Source organism: Syngnathoides biaculeatus, chromosome 5 (genome assembly GCF_019802595.1).
Source record: "Syngnathoides biaculeatus isolate LvHL_M chromosome 5, ASM1980259v1, whole genome shotgun sequence".
Lineage (NCBI taxonomy): Eukaryota > Metazoa > Chordata > Actinopteri > Syngnathiformes > Syngnathidae > Syngnathoides > Syngnathoides biaculeatus.
Window position 1 is genome coordinate 1,859,488 of NC_084644.1, and position 18,236 is coordinate 1,877,723.

Consider the following 18,236-nt stretch of genomic DNA (forward strand, 5'->3'; position numbering starts at 1 on the left):
AACAAAGAGGACAAATAATGCACGTGAAAGTGTTTACTTTATTCTCTGTTCCATATTTTACGACGCGACATCTGGCTTGGGCTCAAAATCTAACTATTGAGTCTCATTCGACGTTTGAGGCGCGCAAGACGATCCGCGCACAACAAGAACATATTTTTTTCCATTTGTTTTAATTGATTTCACGTGGAAAGGGAGCTTTCCTTGCAGGATCTCTGGACAGCAGAAGCTGCGAGAAAATAAAACAAAGCCCAATTGTAGGCTAAACATAGCCGCGTTCTGAACAGGTCTGCGTACAACATGCGGCGCACGCAACGGTCGCGGTTCATTTTTAGAGTGGAAATCGATCCGTGGCACACAATGACATTCGTTTATCCTGTCGAAACAGCAGGCGGGGACTTCCACCGCCCTCCCTTGTAAGCCTGCAAACGGCGGGGATGCAGTGTCGCACGCACGCACGCACGCCGCTGAGTAAATGGAGCCTCGCATGCGGCGATCTTTCGACAGGTTGAAGGTATTGAACTCTTGCTCTGCCCGCACGCTGCGAGCTGGGACCTTCCTGCCTGCTTTGCTCTCCTGTTGTCGGGTTGCCGCCGGAATACAGCAGGCATGACGTTTTCGGGATGGGTCGTTGTGGGGTAACGCGGACTCGGCCCTTATTTGAACCAGCAACGATAGTACGCACTTCTAAAGGGAATCTTTTACAGTTTAAGAATGCTTTCTCTCTACAGAAGGATGGTAAACATCAAGTGCATCACAAATCCATCCCATGTTATTATTAAAATGTTACATGTAACCAGGATGCAGTTTTTTTGGAACGCACCAACTCTGAGTTTGAAGTCATTGAAGGAGTGTCTGTTGATAACATCCAGCTTCCCCACTAACGCAAACGCAAACTCCACCATGGTCCCGATGTGCATGAACTGCCTGTCGTGTTCCTGTGAATACAGAACACAACACACGGCGCAATAGTTTTTTTTTTTTTTTTTTTTTTTTATCATCGGGGATCCAAAATGATTTTTAAAGGGCCGATCTTCACCTGTGACGGGTACTCTGGCCCGGGCGAGGCGTTGAGACCGGTAGCGGCCATGTAAGTGCTTCCAATAGTTTTGATCTTTTCCACACCGCTGAATTTAGGCTTGGACAATAGCTGGACACAGAACACGCAACATACTGTATCTACCGCTTATATGTAAAGTCACACGTACACGGAGGAGAATTTAGTTCATGTAGCCTTTTCGCACACGAAAGATAGAAACGGACAAAAACTACGCACGCAGATGTCATTTGATCCTCACTTACCTCATCAAAATCAGCAATGATCTCGTTGAGAAGCCGGAGACACTCTAATCCTTCTTTGTTGACGTCAGATTCCGTGTAAAACTCTTTAAAGTCTGGAATGGAGGCGAACATGACGCACACCAGGTCGTAAGACTGGTGGTACAGATCCTGCCGGATAAAAAGCAGAAGTTAAACGTGGCCGCAGAAGGAACCCGACACAGCCGAGACATCCAACGGGAGTCGCGTGCGGATTTGAAATCTTCAGATTAAAAAAAGACAAATCCCGTTATGGAGATTAAAGCGGCGAATTATGCCAAAAGTGGAATTACGATAAAAAGCACATTAAAAAATCATTTGCGCAGCGGGAAGCACGCGCAGCAGGATGTTGAAGATGAGACTACGCAGGTCAAACGTGTGCCTGTATAAATTTCATATTTTAATCCTTTCAGAAAAAGAGAATTGTTGATTTCTCCATGTACTCCTTTTATCTTTACAACTTTGACATGCTCTTTAAAAAAAATCGTGCTTCAGAAGTAATAACATCATTATTATCCTTTCCTAAAGCAACACATACTTACTGGTTTGACCTGGGCTACGTCAGCCATACAGTCTGGGAATTTAAAATCAACAGTTCTTGCTATAACAGAGGCATCATTCTATTTTTTTCATCTCATCAATAAGGTTGTTGAGAAGCGGCAAGTACCGTCTCAGCCAACACAAATATTTTTCTGATTGCGTAACACAATTATGAAATGGGATCCAACAGACAACCGAAATTGGCCCGTGAGAGGCAGCCATGTTTAAGACCAGTGCCCAAGTGCGTGAAACGGTTCTAAGGAGGCCCAAAAGCCCCCAAATGAGCAACACTAACGGGCCGAACCTCATTTTTCCAGTTGCGGGCCAGGAAGTGCTCGGCGACGTGCGCGGGCAGGACGTTCTCCAGCAAGACGCGGTTGAGGTTTTCCATCGTTTCGATCTCCTCGCACTCCTTCTTGAACTTGTTCTTCCACAGAAAGTCTAACCTACAGTAATATTCATTCTGTTACAAGAGGACACAGAGGTCAAGAGACTGAAGGTACATCGGGACAGTTTGTATCCATCAAGAAAACAGATTCAAAGAATTTGTAAAACAAGCAAAAAAAAGCAATAGAATATAGCAGAATCTTTCAAGCTGAATCTTTCACAGTTGAAAAAAATTCTACATTTTTACCAAACTCTTTGGGGGGTGGGGTGAGGCTCACGGAAAACCCAAAGGATTAAGTTCGTAAATTCTTTCAGAAAAAATCTGGACTCGACCCGTCCCCCCCCAAGCAGAGGGTGACCCGTCAGCCTCAGAGGTCGCACCGGCCCCCATTGGTTTTGTTCAATCACATGCGACTAACTGTACAGCGTCACACCACAGGACCTTTGTCAGGAAGTGTAAAATCCAGTGGGACCCCCAAGGGGGTGCAAAGGGGGCAGGGACCGAGTCAGATCGCAAACAAATCATTTAACGCCCGTTTTAATAGCATTGAGAAGTTTGAAGTAACCTTTGCAACACAAGGTGAGCTCCTTAGAATTTCTATACGAGGTAACTTGATGAAGAGGGTGCAGAAAAACAAGAAGAAACAAACGCACAATTGAAAATTGGAAGATGATTTAATGGGGGGGTGGACCAAAACGTTCTCTTCTAATGGATTCACACGATTCAAAAGTCCTAAAGAGTTCAAACAAATTGAAAGAGGGGCGTGCGATACACAGCCAGCACGAGATTGAGGAGATTTACCCTACTTAAATTACGTGCGCACCCCCCCGCCCCCCCATTAAAATGTCCGAATTTTCACCGGGCTGCGAATAAGATCATCTGTTCTCCGCGCAAACATTCATCACGCAGTCAAAACGCCGTCACGGCTTGGTTTGGCCTCGCAAGCGCGGATTTACCTGCCGGGCAAGCACGAGGAGCGTGACGAAGAAGATGAAGAGCGAGATGGAGCCCATCGTCTTCAGGTCTTTGAGGACGCCCGGCCTTGAAGCGCAGGGGGAAGGACAAGAAGTTTTGCGATGAAATGGAGATCGGAATGTGACAAATGGGAGAAAGTGCGGCGTTGCTGTCGAGTCAATGACAGCAATGCGTCATTTGCAGTGCGGATACTCATCAGTCTGTCACATGATTGCCCAACTGACTGTTTTATTCCAGGCGGTTACTCGATTAAAACCGTCTCATCTATTCTGCTGTGACAAGCGCTTGTTTGCAATTTCCATTCCTCTGGCGCTGGACTTTGTCTAATGTGCCATGTTTTCCTTCCTCAAGACAGATGATAAAAGCCAATTAATATGCAGAGATCGAGGCCTTGTAAGTCAGCGCAAGCTCGTAAACGTGTCTGAGGCGGATTTACTTTTCGTCTTCGTGCGTCGAGAGCGTTTGGCTGATAATTTGGCAGGAAGGAAATGCGCTGCAATTAAACATGTAAAAATCTACAATTAAATGGAAAATGTGAATGTGGAACCACTCAAGCAATCATTTTGCCAAGTGCACGTTGTGTATTTATGAACTTTCAGCCTTATCAAGAGCAGACGAAGGCCTCGATCATTATCGCGTTAGTTCTACGCGCAGAAATCGGGTGGACGACCTTTCGCAAGAAGGCTAAAAATGTTTATGTCTGCGGCGGGGGAGACAAAAATGCACAGCATGTTTATTCTTTGTCGGTTTAAGTTGGACTGGTTGCTGGTTGGTTCGCAGCAAGGACTTTCATTCCTGCCTCAGGGCGCCGATCGACCCATCGACACACTTGGTTTTGATTCGGTTTTACCCCTTCAACCCCTTTTGGATCTACCAACTTTTTTAGCGTTTCGTCTACTGGCCATGCGAGGCTGTGATGTGAACGCAGCAATTCAGCGGGAAACGACAAAAATCACGTTTCATTCCTTCGGTTTCGGGCACGCATTGTTAAAAACGAACCCCGGAGAGACGGGAAAAACTGCCTCATCCGCAATATTTATGGTGCTGTTGCAGTCTAATTTGACAGACTCTTATTTGAACCCGTTTGGAAATTTCAAACCCTCCTATAATGCGCCAGCTGAGCTATTTTGAGACAAACTAGATGTAAGTCGCATCAAAACGACGGCACGGGGAAAATATAGCGCACAGAATGTCTATATTGGTAACGGCGCTTTTCAAATTCGACTGAAGCCGAACATCGTGAGCAACTTAAGTTGGAAAAAAAAATAGATGGAACGTATGTACTGACATTTACGTACTTTCATGATAATGTGTTTGTAGTAGTGCGTTACTTTATTAATTCCTTGAGGGTGTTTGATGAGAAAAGAGTTTTTTTTTCATTTTTTTTTTTTTTTTTTTTTAAACAACGGCAGAAGTGAGTGATGATTGGCTGCACTAGCGTCACATTTCAGATTGTAAGCCAATCAGAGGTGGAGTTGGGCGGGTATCGTTGAGCGAGTGCGCAGGGACGAGTGGACGCCAGCAGGAAGTAGCGAGACTTGAGTTAAGGCCGTGTGTCTACGAGCTGTGGTTTTAAAGTCCAATAAAAAAAATGGATTAACGTAAAGTTCTTGTGCTCGATGGATCAAGCTTGTCAAAACCTCTCAAAAATGGAAATTCTTGAAAGAGCTGAAGGTTTCGTGAAAGTGATGCAATAATGATATTTCCAGGAAAATGATGCCGTTAACCAAGAATTAATTCCGTTACTAACCAAATGAATACTTCTTTGGGGAAAGTTATAATGGTTCCCCCCAAGTAATTTTCGGGACACTGGAAGTTTTCCACTGGTTTTGTGCCGATAAAGTCGCTAGCCAGCATGCAAACTCTCAGCGTAGGAAAGAACGTAAAAGTTTGCGGGAATGTTGACATTGAGGAAAAAAATGGTTACAAGCTTCTAAACAGTAAAGGGAAGACAAAATTGTTGGGTTTTTTTTTTTTGTTTTTTTTTTTTTCAAGCTATTTCAACAGAATGGACTGGAAAGAGACTTCAAGTCCCGCTACACAGCTAAGCTTCAAGTCAGCGTCACGTAGTACTTTTCCATCACCTCGCCCACGTAAATATCCGCCGTCCTTTATTGTTCACCTTTTTAGCACTCTCACTCTGTTTTTGTCATCACAGACATACATACCTGTCCAGGCTTTCAGATTTGTACAGGAATCGGCTATATTCATCCAAGAGCGAAGCGTGCGTTTGGAGAATGATGACGTTGTAAACCACCACGGCTGTCAACATGGTTATCATTTTCAGCTCATAGTTTATCCTCAGGAACACCGAGCAGGAGATCAGGCCCAGGATGCAGCTGTAAATTAAATACTGGGCAAGAAAAGGGACATATTTACACGTGCCAGCAATATCGTGAGCATCGATTGTTAAGCGTTCACTGACGGGAAGGTAGAAGTTGTTTTTGCCCGCGGTCGCAGCCGGCTGCAATCCGTCTGCGTAAAGCTGCGTTTCGTTAGTCGAATTGGAGCCGGCGATCGGAGACAACGCGGTGTCCTCCAAAAAGAACTGCGGCAAAAGGCAAACAGAATACAGGATTAACGTGTTCCTCCAAACAGCAGTTGAGTAATAAAGTATAGAGCTCGTGCACGTCGCGTCACCGTTTTCACGGCGCCATTTTGCCGGTCAAACAGACCAGTTCGACGTTATGGGAGATATTGGACCGCAGGAGAATATTTGCAATACCTGAAACCTGTTGTGCTGTTGGTTGTCACAACAGACGAGATAGATATTCAAAAGAGATCATTCTATGGAATACCAACTGAAAAGACCAGAAAAATATGGATGGATTTCGGTAATTCAACATGATGGATGGTGCCCAACCAAAATACGCGCACGCCTGTGTAGCGATCGCTTCATTTCTCGTAGGAATTATTCTTCTCAATCTCAAATTCCCAAAAAGTATTTATAGTGCCAAGTTGGCAACTTGACTGTCGCAGAGTTTTCCAGAGGTTAAGTTTGGCCGCAATCGCTTCCGTGTACGTTCCGTCGAGACGACTGTCCTCTTTTTTATATTTTTAATTTTTTTCAATCATAGTTAATGAATGAGAGTTTGTGTAAAACCAGATGTCATTTATTGAAATGTTGGCATACAATACATTGAATACTAGCGGGAGAGATTGACGGATTCCGGCAAAGGCCAACGCGTCACCGAACACACTTCCGCGTTCACGAGCCGTCAACCCTCGTCTCCCCCCCCCCCCCCCCCAATCATAGTTAATGAATGCCGAGTTTATCTAATTTTTCCACGTACCGTTGTTTATTTTCACCTTCTAAATGTCTGACGGCATCGGACAAGACTCTGGGCGTCGTGCTACAAGACATATTTCCGTGTCGTCTCCAACCGACTTAGCATTGAGCAATCCTTAGCTTGACCGGCAATATGGCGACGTACACAAAAGTCACGTGATTTTCTGACGTAGGTGCACAAGCTCGAGATACAGGACGAGCGCACATTCAAATGCGCGGTGGTTTTCGAGACACACTTCCATTTTCCAAACGGCTGATCGGCGTCAGCGAGCGGCCGCGAGCTACTCGGACGATCGGGACAACAAAATAAGAAAGCGGCTGCGCGAGCAAACAAAGCCGAGTTAATTTGGCTCAGCGAGCGACCCCCAAGACAGGCGCAAAAACGAGATTACCATCTCCGGAAACAATTTGTGGAAAAAGGCCTCATTCACAGTGGGCCTTATCGTCGCTGTGGCAAATCCAGGCTATTATTTCCATTTTATCCGGCACCATCTTAATTGCCCTATTTTGGTCTCTTCACACACATTCACACACACACACACACACACCCACACATGCGCATGCACACAAATGATGAAGTACTATTAAAATGGGGTAATAAGTGAGAACATTACATAAATTAAAGACTACAACTGAATAAAATGTTGAACAGAATTTCAAAAAGAATGAATATAAACAACATTTTCAAGATAGTAATCAATATTTGTACATTAGGCAGAAATGCATTCAGGAGTAACCTTCCAGAATGATCCGTTTTCGCTTCAAACGGAAATCAAGCAAACAAGATGAGCGGAGATGAAACCCCCACGCAATTCTGTTGTGGTCTAGATTGCATTATGTTCCCCCCCAAATAGTATTGATCCTGGATCTGGTATCAGATGTGAATTCCAGTGTTAACTTGCGTGAACAATGCAACACATCTTCACAAATTCATTCATCGGGAACGTACGTGTGTAATGGTGTGATGTTGTGCGCTATAATAGGAACAGGACGTGGAAGGGCACTTTTATTCATTATGAACATTTATTCCTTTTCATGCTCTTCAATGTCATGGATGTTATAAGGAGTTATTTGTTTAAAAATGTTCATGGAAGGAGGGAAAAATGCCCGTTGAATTGTTGGTGGAAGATTTGAGAAACACAGGAAGTAGGCTGCGTGCTTTATTTTGAAGCCACACTCATCGGGTGGTGGGAGGAGGAAATACTTCCTCTTGTTCGTGAAATCTCTGAGTGTAAGGTTTTTGAAAGTAATTGTGAAGAGAAATCTGTGAACGTCCGTGAATGTGTGAACCTTTATAATACAGATTCCCGAGTGTAAGAGAGAGGATTCAACCAAGTTGGTTCCAGCCAACCTGTGTGTCTTCTCATTCATCCGTCATCCCAAAAAAAAGGGAAAAAATACACAACGCAGAGTTAGATCCACTTGCACGTGCATGCAGTCCAAGCAGATGTACGCAAAAACAAGAGCTGACAATTTGCATAACGTCTTCTTCAACTGCGAAACGTACTTAAGCTGGTTTTATTTGTGTTAGTTTGAGTCAGGAGCAGAGCATACGTACCGCAGACCGCAGATTAGTTGCCTTGCAATCTACAACTCAAGCCTTTGTTTCAACAGAATGATTTCTTTTGTTGCTCATTTATTATGCAACATCCCACCTGTCACATTTTGTTTTTCCAAGTCCTTTTTTTTTTTTTTTTTTTTTTTCCTTGCTGCGGTGATATTCACAATACAACCCGTGGATCAATACCTGGAGCGCTTTGTCACCAGTTGCCTAAAACTGGTTGAAGGTGGCGGTCTTGCGTTGCCAATCCGGGTTGTGTCACGTGCGGGTTTGAGAAAAGGAACGGACGTCATTCCCGGGCGTAACGAGTATTTCTCAAGGCCGACCGGAGCAGTACGCGAGCGCTTACCATGTTGAATACCGCCATGGTGAGTATGAGCGCCGTGGTTGTCAAGGTGAGCGCGATCCGGGGCCACGGCTTGTTGGCAATAATGACGGACGACGTCAGCAGCCACGTCCACCACGTGGGCGCGCTTTTGCTGCAGTGCTGCGGGGACGCACAAAATCCACACCTTTGAATTCAAACCATCAGCATTTTTCAATGTGCATTTTGGATCTTTTGGCCATTTTTTCATTACTTTGCATTTTTTTTTTTACGGTGATGTGAAAAGACGAACGAAGGGAAGCGGCACCCCGGTGAACGAATGGCGTTCAGGTCGGCACGATGCCACTGAACGCCCAAATCACTCGCGAGCAACACCGCCGAGTCGACATTTACTGAAGATAGTCGAGGTGTGTACACTGCACGCCGTATGAAGAAGAATTGCGGACAGAATAATGCGGCCGAGGAATTCTTCTTGCGTGTTAATGATTGATTTTTTTTTTTAATGGATATGACGTTGAAAATGTCCAAATTACATGAGTATTACAATACATAACTCCATTTACTTCGTCGCTTATCCTCACGAGGGTGGCAGGGAAGTGCTGGAGCCTATCCCAGCTGTCAAGGGGCAGGAGGTGGGGTACACCCATGAACTGGTCGCCAGCCAATCGCAGGGCACATGAAGACAAACAGTCGGACTCACAATCACACCTAGGGGCAATTTTGAGTGTCCTATTAATGTTGCATGTTTTTTTTTTTTTTTTTTTGGGGATGTGGGAGGAAACCAGAGTGCTCAGAGAAAAGCCACACAGGTACGGGGAGAACATGCAAACTCCACTCAGGCGGGGTCCGGGATTGAACCCGGGACCTCAGAACTGTGAGGCCAACACTTTACCAGCTGATAGACCGTGTCGCCTATTACAATAGAATACATTTTAAATTTATATTACTCTCTTAAAAATTGCATGTTTACTTGCAATGTCCACCAAAAAAAAAAAAAAAATTCCCCCCAGAAATCGTAATTGAATTGGGAAAGGCAATAAAATATGTTTCACATTCTACCTCAATTTGATTCCTTTTCCTGAGATATGAGGAGCTCGATTTGGAAGGCGGCGGACGGCTAATTGTTTGCTTTGACTGACAGTCTGCTAGCTTAATGCTTGTACTGTGATACGGCCTGGATATGTGAACACAAAAGGCGCAGCTAAACATGTAAACAGACAATGATCCATATATTATTCACCGTCTGCGAAAAGCAACTAATATTTTTGCAACTTATTGAGTCATATACGCTAGTTTGTCGACATGACTTTATTCTACTGCCACCTGGTGTCCACGTCATAACCATCAGAGGGCACGGCAACAAATTCTTACTTTACTACCGGGCACCTGTGCTTTTAAGCTCCTTCATGTGGTATTCAGGTGCTAATTAAATACAAGAGTCCAATTTTAGAACATACAAGGGCAGAGACCAACATTTGCCGCGTTGATTTCAAAATGATGTCACTCACCATGATGTGTCCGATGAAACAGATAAAGACAATCAAGGAAAGGAACAAGAAAGCGATCCCAAAAGACATCCCCAAGACTGCGGTCCTGAAAAAAAAAAAAAAAAAAAAAAGAATTACAATCACTCGTCACCCGAGCAATCATCTCGCACGTACGTACTTTGGCAAGACGAGTATTTGCACGACGAAAATGCAGGAAAAGATGAGACAGGCGCAGGTGACGTAGTACTTGAAGGCTGGCAAGATTGTCGTTCTGTACTGAAAGGAGTGCGCGCACAAAATGACCTTGAAAAGGTGCCTTTTCTCCCCAAAAGCAACAATCAGAAAAACTCCATTCTGACAAGCAGAGTTCGTGTTTCGCAGTACGGACAAAGTTACATCACCAATATTATCATATTTTGCATAATTCTCGTTTCACGGGTTCAACTGCTTACCTCCTTTTCCAAGGATTTATTATGAAAGAATAACGATATTCTTTGGATGTCCTCGGATTTGAGCCACTGCCTGGAAGCACAGAGCGCAGGAGTAATATTTGCAAGTCTAAAAACAACAACAACAACAAAAAAAAAATGAAATAGTACCATCACACAATTATGCTTACTTTTGGGAATTTATGCCATCAAAGGTCCTGATCATCCGCTCATTAAGTTCCTCCTCGAAGCGCTTCTTCTGAGATTTGGTTCTGTAACGAGAGACAAAAGAGTGTGAATATTTGAATTTGACACGAGATTAGCCATGCGCGTCCGAGCCGTCGGGCGACGTCGAGAGTTATCAAAACTAAATAAACCGATCTTGTCGTCCGACACTGTACCGCCGAGGGACTTGGATAATGGCGCCAGAGTCAACGAGAGCAAAACGGGCCGCTTGCCTTTCAGATCGGTGGAAGTGATACGGCCCCGTCGGCATGTCCTGGACGGATAAACAAATTCAACAAGTTACGGTCGGCGGCCATGTCGGGCCGTCAGAGGCGTCGTAGGCGGAGGGCGGGGGAAAGGTTACGCACGGCCGTGTTGATCTTCCCGTTCTCGTTGGTCATGCTGTCCCTGTGGTGGAGGTTGGCGAACGGCTTGGCCGCGCCCCAGGACTCCAGGTAGCGGGTCATCCGGACCGAGGCCCTCATCTTGGCGCCGTCCAGGGGGTGTCGGGGCCTGTAGTGATGCTGCGGGCTGCGACGCTCCACCTGAGTAACGGAAGAACTTTCCGGCACTTCGCTAGACATGGCGTTTCCAGGTGCTGGGTTACCTTTGGGTTGACCACCAAATACGTGACGACGCCGTGCTCCCTGAGGTAAGGGTCTCTCTCCTGTCCGTCCCCGTCTTCCACTTTATAGGCCGCGTTCAGGTGCTCCAGTGTCACCGACGTGATGTGGACTCGCCTGCGATGTCCAAGCGCCACAATCGTTGCCCATTACGAATCGGCAGAAAACCGACAACGGGATAAAGCCGAACCTCGCGAGTCGTACAAGTTGGGCAAAATACAGGGAGTCCTCGGGGTTAAGACGGTCTCGACCCGAGACGCTTCGACTTGAAAAACGCCCGTCCGCCATTTTGTCTGGCTCATGCTTGTCCGTGTTTGTGCGCCGGGGGGTAGGTTTGCATTTGTTGCCCTCCTTTTTAGACCTTATCGCCCCAGAAAGAAGAAGAAAGCTGTGTCTTGTAGCAATGCTTCCGCAGCCAAAAGAAAATCCGTTACCATGGAAACGAAGCTCAAGATCACACAAAGATTGGAGACCACCAAGGCTTCAGTCTGTCGACCGTGGTGACAATGATTACAGACTGAGCCCGTATTTTAGCGCATGTCATCGAGGGTTCCGTTCCTCTGTCGGATAAAATGATCACGCAACGAGGTTCTTTGGTACTTGTCGAGATGGAGAGGATGGAGGACCAACCAGGTTCCTTGGCAAAAGCTAAGCACCGCCTCCCCTTCTTCTTCTTCTTCTCCATCCACCTCTCAGCAGGAATGCTACGTACATCATCGTGTTTATTTCCATCTATTTGTTTTGTATACAAAGTATTTGGATGAAAATTCTGACTTTCATGAAGGAACGTAGACCGAGGACTCCCCGTAGGCATTGACGTGAGAAATTAAAGGAATTTTGATTGCTGCCCTCGATGACGTCATCGAGACCTCAGCACACCTTGTCTGAAGTTCTTTTCTTGGAATACTGAATATGAACGTCAAGAATTATGGCCATAAAAACGCCCGCTGAGACGTGCTTTGTAATTGTTTTACCTGATTGTCATTGAAAATGGACTGACGCGTTCGTTGTTCAATTTCCATGACTTCCAATGACTGTATAATAAACGAAAAATAAACAGCTTGAATTGCATTCTCCCCTTGGACGTTCCACTACGCGCTCATCGGAAACGCGTAGCATTGCTTTTTTTTTGACCCGCCGGGGACAAAAATCGCCTGACAAATTCTTCCTGCGTTGGACTCACCCGGGCACGCCTCCCGCTTCCATGTGGTTGGCCAGCGTGACGTCATGTGACCAAACATCATACTGCCATTTCTGAAGTCCGATGACCCCGCACAGAACGTTCCCTGAATGCACGCCAACACGCATATTGATGTCAACCCCTGTGGCATCACGCACTTTCCTGTCATGCATCAAAACCACACTTATAACTGTGGAGGAGGGAACAAAATCAACACATCTTGTTCACTACATTGCGGTACTGCAAATGAGTCATGTCGCGGCAACCGAGAATAATTCATTGAAATTCTTTACTTTTTTTTGGGGGGGGCTAATAACTTAGTGCTCACGCTGTAGAAATCCTAATTGTGAGTGATGATCTCTGGAGTGTGGGAGGGATTTTTAATTAAGGGAACTTATTGAAGTGAGTGTTAAGCTATTATTAATTCTCGGTGTTTGACAAAGCGACTTGAATTAACCGCTTATGAATCACGCTTTTGAAATTATTTTTTAAAAATTAATTTGCGCTTTAATCCATGTGGCTGACTCCATTAATGATCCAGTATGTCGAGTCTTTGCATCTCATATTGTAAAAAGAAGAAAAAAAAAAAAAGTTTTATTGCTTCATCCCACGCTTAGACTGAGAGTTGGGACAGTACAGACGTCGTTTCCTTGTAAATCCTTGCAAAAGGATTCTACTAGTTCTCGCTCTTGTTGAGACAGAACGTGGACTTGTGCAGAGCCCGGCAGAGAGAGATTTTGGACTTACTTGATGGCCTCGCACATGTCCAGGCCCATTTTGACGCAGTTCTTGGCGTGATTCGGTAGAGACTCCGGCAGGCCAGACACGCAATAGTAACAATCTCCAAGAATTTTTATCCGCATACATTCATTTTCCTGTATAAAAAAAAAAAAAATAAGACGGGGCACAGGTTTAGAAGATCCCCACACTCAGCGAAACTTTTTGACATCTACAACTATAATAAACAAATATTACTGTGAGTAGAATGCATTTCTGTAAATGGATGGATAGAAACAGCTCATAATGGGAACAAACTGCACTTTGCAGTCTTCTCTCCAACTATACATTTTTTTTTTTTTTAATTGTATTCCAAGGATAGAAACATTTTGGAAGAGAAATGTATTCTGCAGACATATTAAATGTTGTTCAGTCATAATGATAAGTCAGTGACGAACGGGTTACCTTGGCGATCTGGTCAAATTTGCCAAACAATTCATTGAGCATGTGCACCAGCTCGCCGGGCGAGCAGTCGCTGGCGAGGCGGGTGAATCCGACAATATCGGCATACAGGATGCTACAAAATCCAAACGCAACACAATAGAATATATTAGAAAAGCCCATTTCCGACGGGCGTGAAATAAACGTTACGATTGTACTCCTAAAACTGCGACATGCCTGACATTGGTGTGTCTCTGAACGTAGAGGTTGTGAAAGTTGTTGGTGTTCTCGATCTGACCAAAGTTCGGTCCTTTCAGTCTCTGGATGATCTCGGCTTTCATGACTCGGGCGATGTGCGCCGGCAGCAGCGACAGCAGCAGACGCTCCTGACGACGGCACAGAAGAAAAGTTCAAGCGAACCCGCGAACGGGGTTAAATATTTGGGTTAATGTAAGCCGCGTTTCCCATCAGAAGAAACCGCTTCACCTATTTTGTTCGCAATTCAACTGGTTAGAGCGTTGGCCTCACAGTTCTGAGGACCCGGGTTCGATCCCGGCCCCACCTGTGTGGAGTTTGCATGTTCTCCCCGTGCCTGCCTGGGTTTTCTCTGGGCCCTCCGGTTTCCTCCCACATCCCAAAAAGATGCAACATTAACTCATCACTCTAAATTGTCCCTAGGTGTGATTGTGAGTGAGGCTGTTTGTCTCCATGTGCCCTGCGATTGGCCGGCGACCAGTTCAGGGGGTACACCCTGACTCCTGCCTGGTGACAGCTGGGATTGCCTCCAGGACTCCCGCGACCCTTGTGAGGATAAACGGCTCAGAAAATGCATCCATCCATTTTCTTTGCCGCTTATCCTCATGAGAGTCGCGGGCAGAACCCTGAACTGGTCGCCAGCCAATCGCAGGGGACAAGGAGACAAACAGCCGCACTCACGATCGCACCTTGGGGCAATTTAGAGTGTTCAATGAATGTTGCATGTTTTTGGGATGTGGGAGGGAAGCGGAGTGGCCACCCGGAAGAAAAGCCACTCAGGCACGGGGGGAACATGCAAACTCCACACAGGCGGGTCCGGCATCGAACCCAGTTCTCAGAACTGTGAGGCCAACGCTTTAGCAGCTGAACCACCGTGCCGCCAAGAAAATGCATGGATGGAATTAATAATACCATATTAAGATCAAGATGACATTTTGAGACTAAATATTAATATCAAGAGGAAATAAGCAAATATTAAACCCTTCAAGTTAAAGTTCATTTTCATGACATTTGAGTCGAGTCTTGCTTTGATTCTCTTAACAGAGTCTTAAAAAAAAAAAAAAAAAAAAAAAAAACCCTTCCCACGGTGCCGATTTAAGATTTAATGTTCATCCAATATTGCGTTTCCTGAATGAAACGACGGCAACGTTCATTCATTTCATTGCCAGTTGCACCAAAAAAAGATGAAGCCAATGTTTCATAGTGCAGTTGTTCCGGTGGCTAAAAGTTGCAGCGGGAACGAGAGCCCGGGCGGTGGCCGCCCGGCAAACACGACTTTGGGATGGATGATGGCTCGCACGGCGCCCCCGTTGGACTACCGATTCCGAATGTACACGCTCCCCGTTCGAATGAAACCGCAAAGCAAACGGCATCTATTACGAGCGCACAAAAGAGTGTACGCTGTCTACTTGTAAATTACTTCAGACCCCAGCAGTGGCCCGGTGGGAAAAAAAACAAAAAACAAAAATAGAAAGAGCAAATGTTCCCGGCTCCACACAGCGGCAGTCCAAACTTTAATCAACACCTCGCGCTCTCACGCCGAAACCTCTTTGCACGCCACACTGTGCGTCGTGGAATATGGCGCATTTGTGTGGGCAAAATATCCAGCGAGGAAATTGTCACACTTCATCAATGGAACAGACTATTTATGGAAAAGCAGAAACGTGCTACGAAAGGTTCTGCGTCTGGTCCCTGAAATGTCTCCAAGACGAGCAAGCCGGGTAGTGAAGCAAAAACTGTGACCGGCAGCGGTGAGATTAGCCAGGATTGGACTGGACTGGACTAGAACGGGCGCACAGGATCTGGAAAGACATCTGGGATTGTGACCCCTAAAGCCTGCGCCCCGCGTCAGTCATTTCACGATTGATTTACGACCTGCGGACGCCGTTACCTGCTGTCTCTTTTCAAATTCCAGTTTGATGGGAGACTTGATGCAGTTGCAGGTGTCCTGATACGTCTGCTTGAGCGCCAACTCCATCAGGTGTTTGTGGTACGCCCCCGCCATGTTGCCGCACATGAAAATGATGATATTGGCCAAAATCTGGAAATTCAAGACACGCAAATGTCAGCGTTTGTTCGCAGCTGGCGACGTCAGGAACACGTTATTTGACCATTTCACAGATCATGTCAGTTCTCGCTGACTTACGACCACTGAGAGACTTTCTTTTCGGCTGGTCCCGTGAGGGGTCGCCACAGCGGAACGTCTCAGTTTTTACGCCGGATGCCCTTCCTGACGCAACCCCTCTTGGGGAGTAGAGGCCCCAGTGAGATACGAACTCACGACCCCTTGGTTTACCAAACCATCGCTCTAACCACTGAGCTACGGACCCTTACTTAGGACGACTTCACCTACTTTCAAAAAAAAAAAAGGTTGCGGAACATCCTGTAAGAAAAGAGCACTTTCTGTTGCTCTGTGATTCAGAAAAGTCAAAGTTCCAAGAACGCTTCCCGGGAACTTTGAATCGCAAAATAGCAGCTAATGAGACATGAAAGTCCGAGACAAAAAAGTGGAAGAAAAGGAACTCAATGTATTCATCGAGCCATAGCAACTGCTTCTCCGTTGCGATGAGGTTGTAACCATAGACAAGCGGTCGCATGAATATGTCTTGGTGACATTCGTGACTGGTCGGCTGTCCCCTCGGGACCGTCTTGGGCAGTTTTACCCACATCACAAAGAAATCTTGATTTAGAAGAAACTTTCCCCTTCTCGATTAGGTCAGCAGTGTCTTAGCAACAAAGAGCGCCAAAGCCTCACCTTTGTGTTGCGAGACGACTCGCGTTGAATTTATGTCGAGGTTTCTGTCGACTGGGGGGAACAAAAGCCCAGACACCTTGACGACGTCTGCTTGCTCGGCCAACGGTTTTCTGTTTTTTTTTCCCCCCTCTTTCCTTCCGAATGTGAGCAGGACGCAAAGATTTTGGAGAATCTTTTTGATTATTCATTTAGCAGCCCCTGGGACGTTTTGCGCTGAAGTGCTGAATGAGTTTAAGAGCAGTCCAACCTTGGATTGCGGGTAAAATCTTCTTGGGAAAGAAATTCCACACGTTGTATGCAATAGTGAGAAAAAAAAAAAAAAAATCATCATATTATTATTATTATGCAAGTACCGTATGTATTGTTGGCCCTTCATAAAACATTATCCACATCAAACATTAATATTGTAGCTGCCCCCTTCAAAATAATGATTTAAAAACATAGTGATGCATTTTTTTATAGGTTAGAAATATCTGCGATTTCTACGACATACTTATATATGATTGAAACATTTCAAATTGATTTGAGATTTCATTTCGATGTGTATAACACAGTCGGAGAAAACCAACAAATGTGTTTGCATTTTTTCTTCCATGATCTATTTTTGGCTCCTTCCTCTTCCTCCTCGGTTGGAATGATTGTCAGGTCGTTAGCGAACGTAACAAAGTCACATTATTGTTTCGACAGTGCTTGCAGATATCAGAGATGCTGCACGTCTTGTTTCAACCTGCTAAATTGTGACAAAATTGCAAAACTACTAAACAAGCAGAAATATTCTTTTAGAATATACACTCAGCTTGTTTTCAAGATGAAAGTAATTCCGCCATTATGAGACATGATAAGCAGTGATTGTAATCGGGATGATTGAGGATGTTACAGGGATGAAAGGACGGCCAACGGCGGATCCAAAGATGGCTGCCAAATGTCTCGTGTCGTTATCTTGCCAACAAAATCCCGCATCGACAATTCAAAGAGGATTAGTGCATGTGCACGCAACTCATGTCATCCATTTGGAATTTTTGCATATTGCTGTGCTAAACAATAAATTTCTTAACTTTGAAGGTTCTCCATTCAATGATACTGTAGTAATGGTTATAAAATGGGCCCACTAGCCGTGTATTTAATAAACACGTCCAATGCGCAAAACAGCCGAATCATCATTTTACAAGTGCTAAATGGACTTCAATATGGACCCATTGTATGGAAGTAAATTAGTGCCACCGGGATTTGAATTTGAAATGTAGAGTGATCACATTTTCAATAGTGGCTACAATTCGCTGCCTAAAATTCGCCGTCTGTGCCACCAGGCAGGGTTACTTCAGGTCAGATCCGAACACCCAGCCAATCGCAGTCACGCTTTCTTAGTCACATGACGTCACATACGAAGAAAGAGTACCCGGATTGGCCGGCTGTTTGGTTCTGGCCTGAAGTAACCCTGCCTTGGTGGCACAGATGTTGAATTTCAGACAGCGAATTGTAGCAACTATTGGAAATGTGATCGCTTTACATTTCAAATTCAAATCGCCTTTTCTGTGGCATTTCAAATTCGAATCCTGGTGGCACTAATTTAATTCCATACTATCGTGCGGGTTTCCTGGCTTCAATTAAAAAGAAATACAGTCGCTGAAAGATAGATTTGAATGAAATGGGCCAAAGTCTCATGAGCAGTGCACAATTCCTGCTGTCAAAACACGAGACTCAGCAATGAAAAGGAATTTCACAAACTTCTTTGC

The 18,236-nt window shown here is 45.1% G+C and overlaps 1 protein-coding gene across 4 annotated transcripts in view; it reads right to left on the bottom strand.

The window, feature by feature from the left end:
- Window positions 1-18,236, bottom strand: part of adcy2a (adenylate cyclase 2a) — a 47,091-nt gene that overhangs the window by 4,750 nt on the left and 24,105 nt on the right. For 2 of the 4 annotated variants that reach the window (XM_061819583.1, XM_061819586.1), the window contains 20 exons: window positions 15,640-15,789; window positions 13,731-13,879; window positions 13,518-13,629; window positions 13,083-13,210; window positions 12,339-12,497; window positions 11,140-11,272; window positions 10,901-11,077; window positions 10,709-10,806; window positions 10,499-10,579; window positions 10,332-10,401; window positions 10,058-10,155; window positions 9,901-9,985; window positions 8,417-8,554; window positions 5,643-5,765; window positions 5,386-5,570; window positions 3,199-3,283; window positions 2,159-2,317; window positions 1,300-1,446; window positions 1,037-1,147; window positions 821-935 (listed from right to left, as the gene is read on the bottom strand). In XM_061819583.1, coding sequence (XP_061675567.1) covers window positions 821-935; window positions 1,037-1,147; window positions 1,300-1,446; window positions 2,159-2,317; window positions 3,199-3,283; window positions 5,386-5,570; window positions 5,643-5,765; window positions 8,417-8,554; window positions 9,901-9,985; window positions 10,058-10,155; window positions 10,332-10,401; window positions 10,499-10,579; window positions 10,709-10,806; window positions 10,901-11,077; window positions 11,140-11,272; window positions 12,339-12,497; window positions 13,083-13,210; window positions 13,518-13,629; window positions 13,731-13,879; window positions 15,640-15,789 — 2,503 coding nt within the window. Of the gene's footprint in view, window positions 1-820; window positions 936-1,036; window positions 1,148-1,299; window positions 1,447-2,158; window positions 2,318-3,198; window positions 3,284-5,385; window positions 5,571-5,642; window positions 5,766-8,416; window positions 8,555-9,900; window positions 9,986-10,057; window positions 10,156-10,331; window positions 10,402-10,498; window positions 10,580-10,708; window positions 10,807-10,900; window positions 11,078-11,139; window positions 11,273-12,338; window positions 12,498-13,082; window positions 13,211-13,517; window positions 13,630-13,730; window positions 13,880-15,639; window positions 15,790-18,236 lie in introns of those variants that run through there. The other 2 variants (XM_061819584.1, XM_061819585.1) reach the window with 2 other exon arrangements.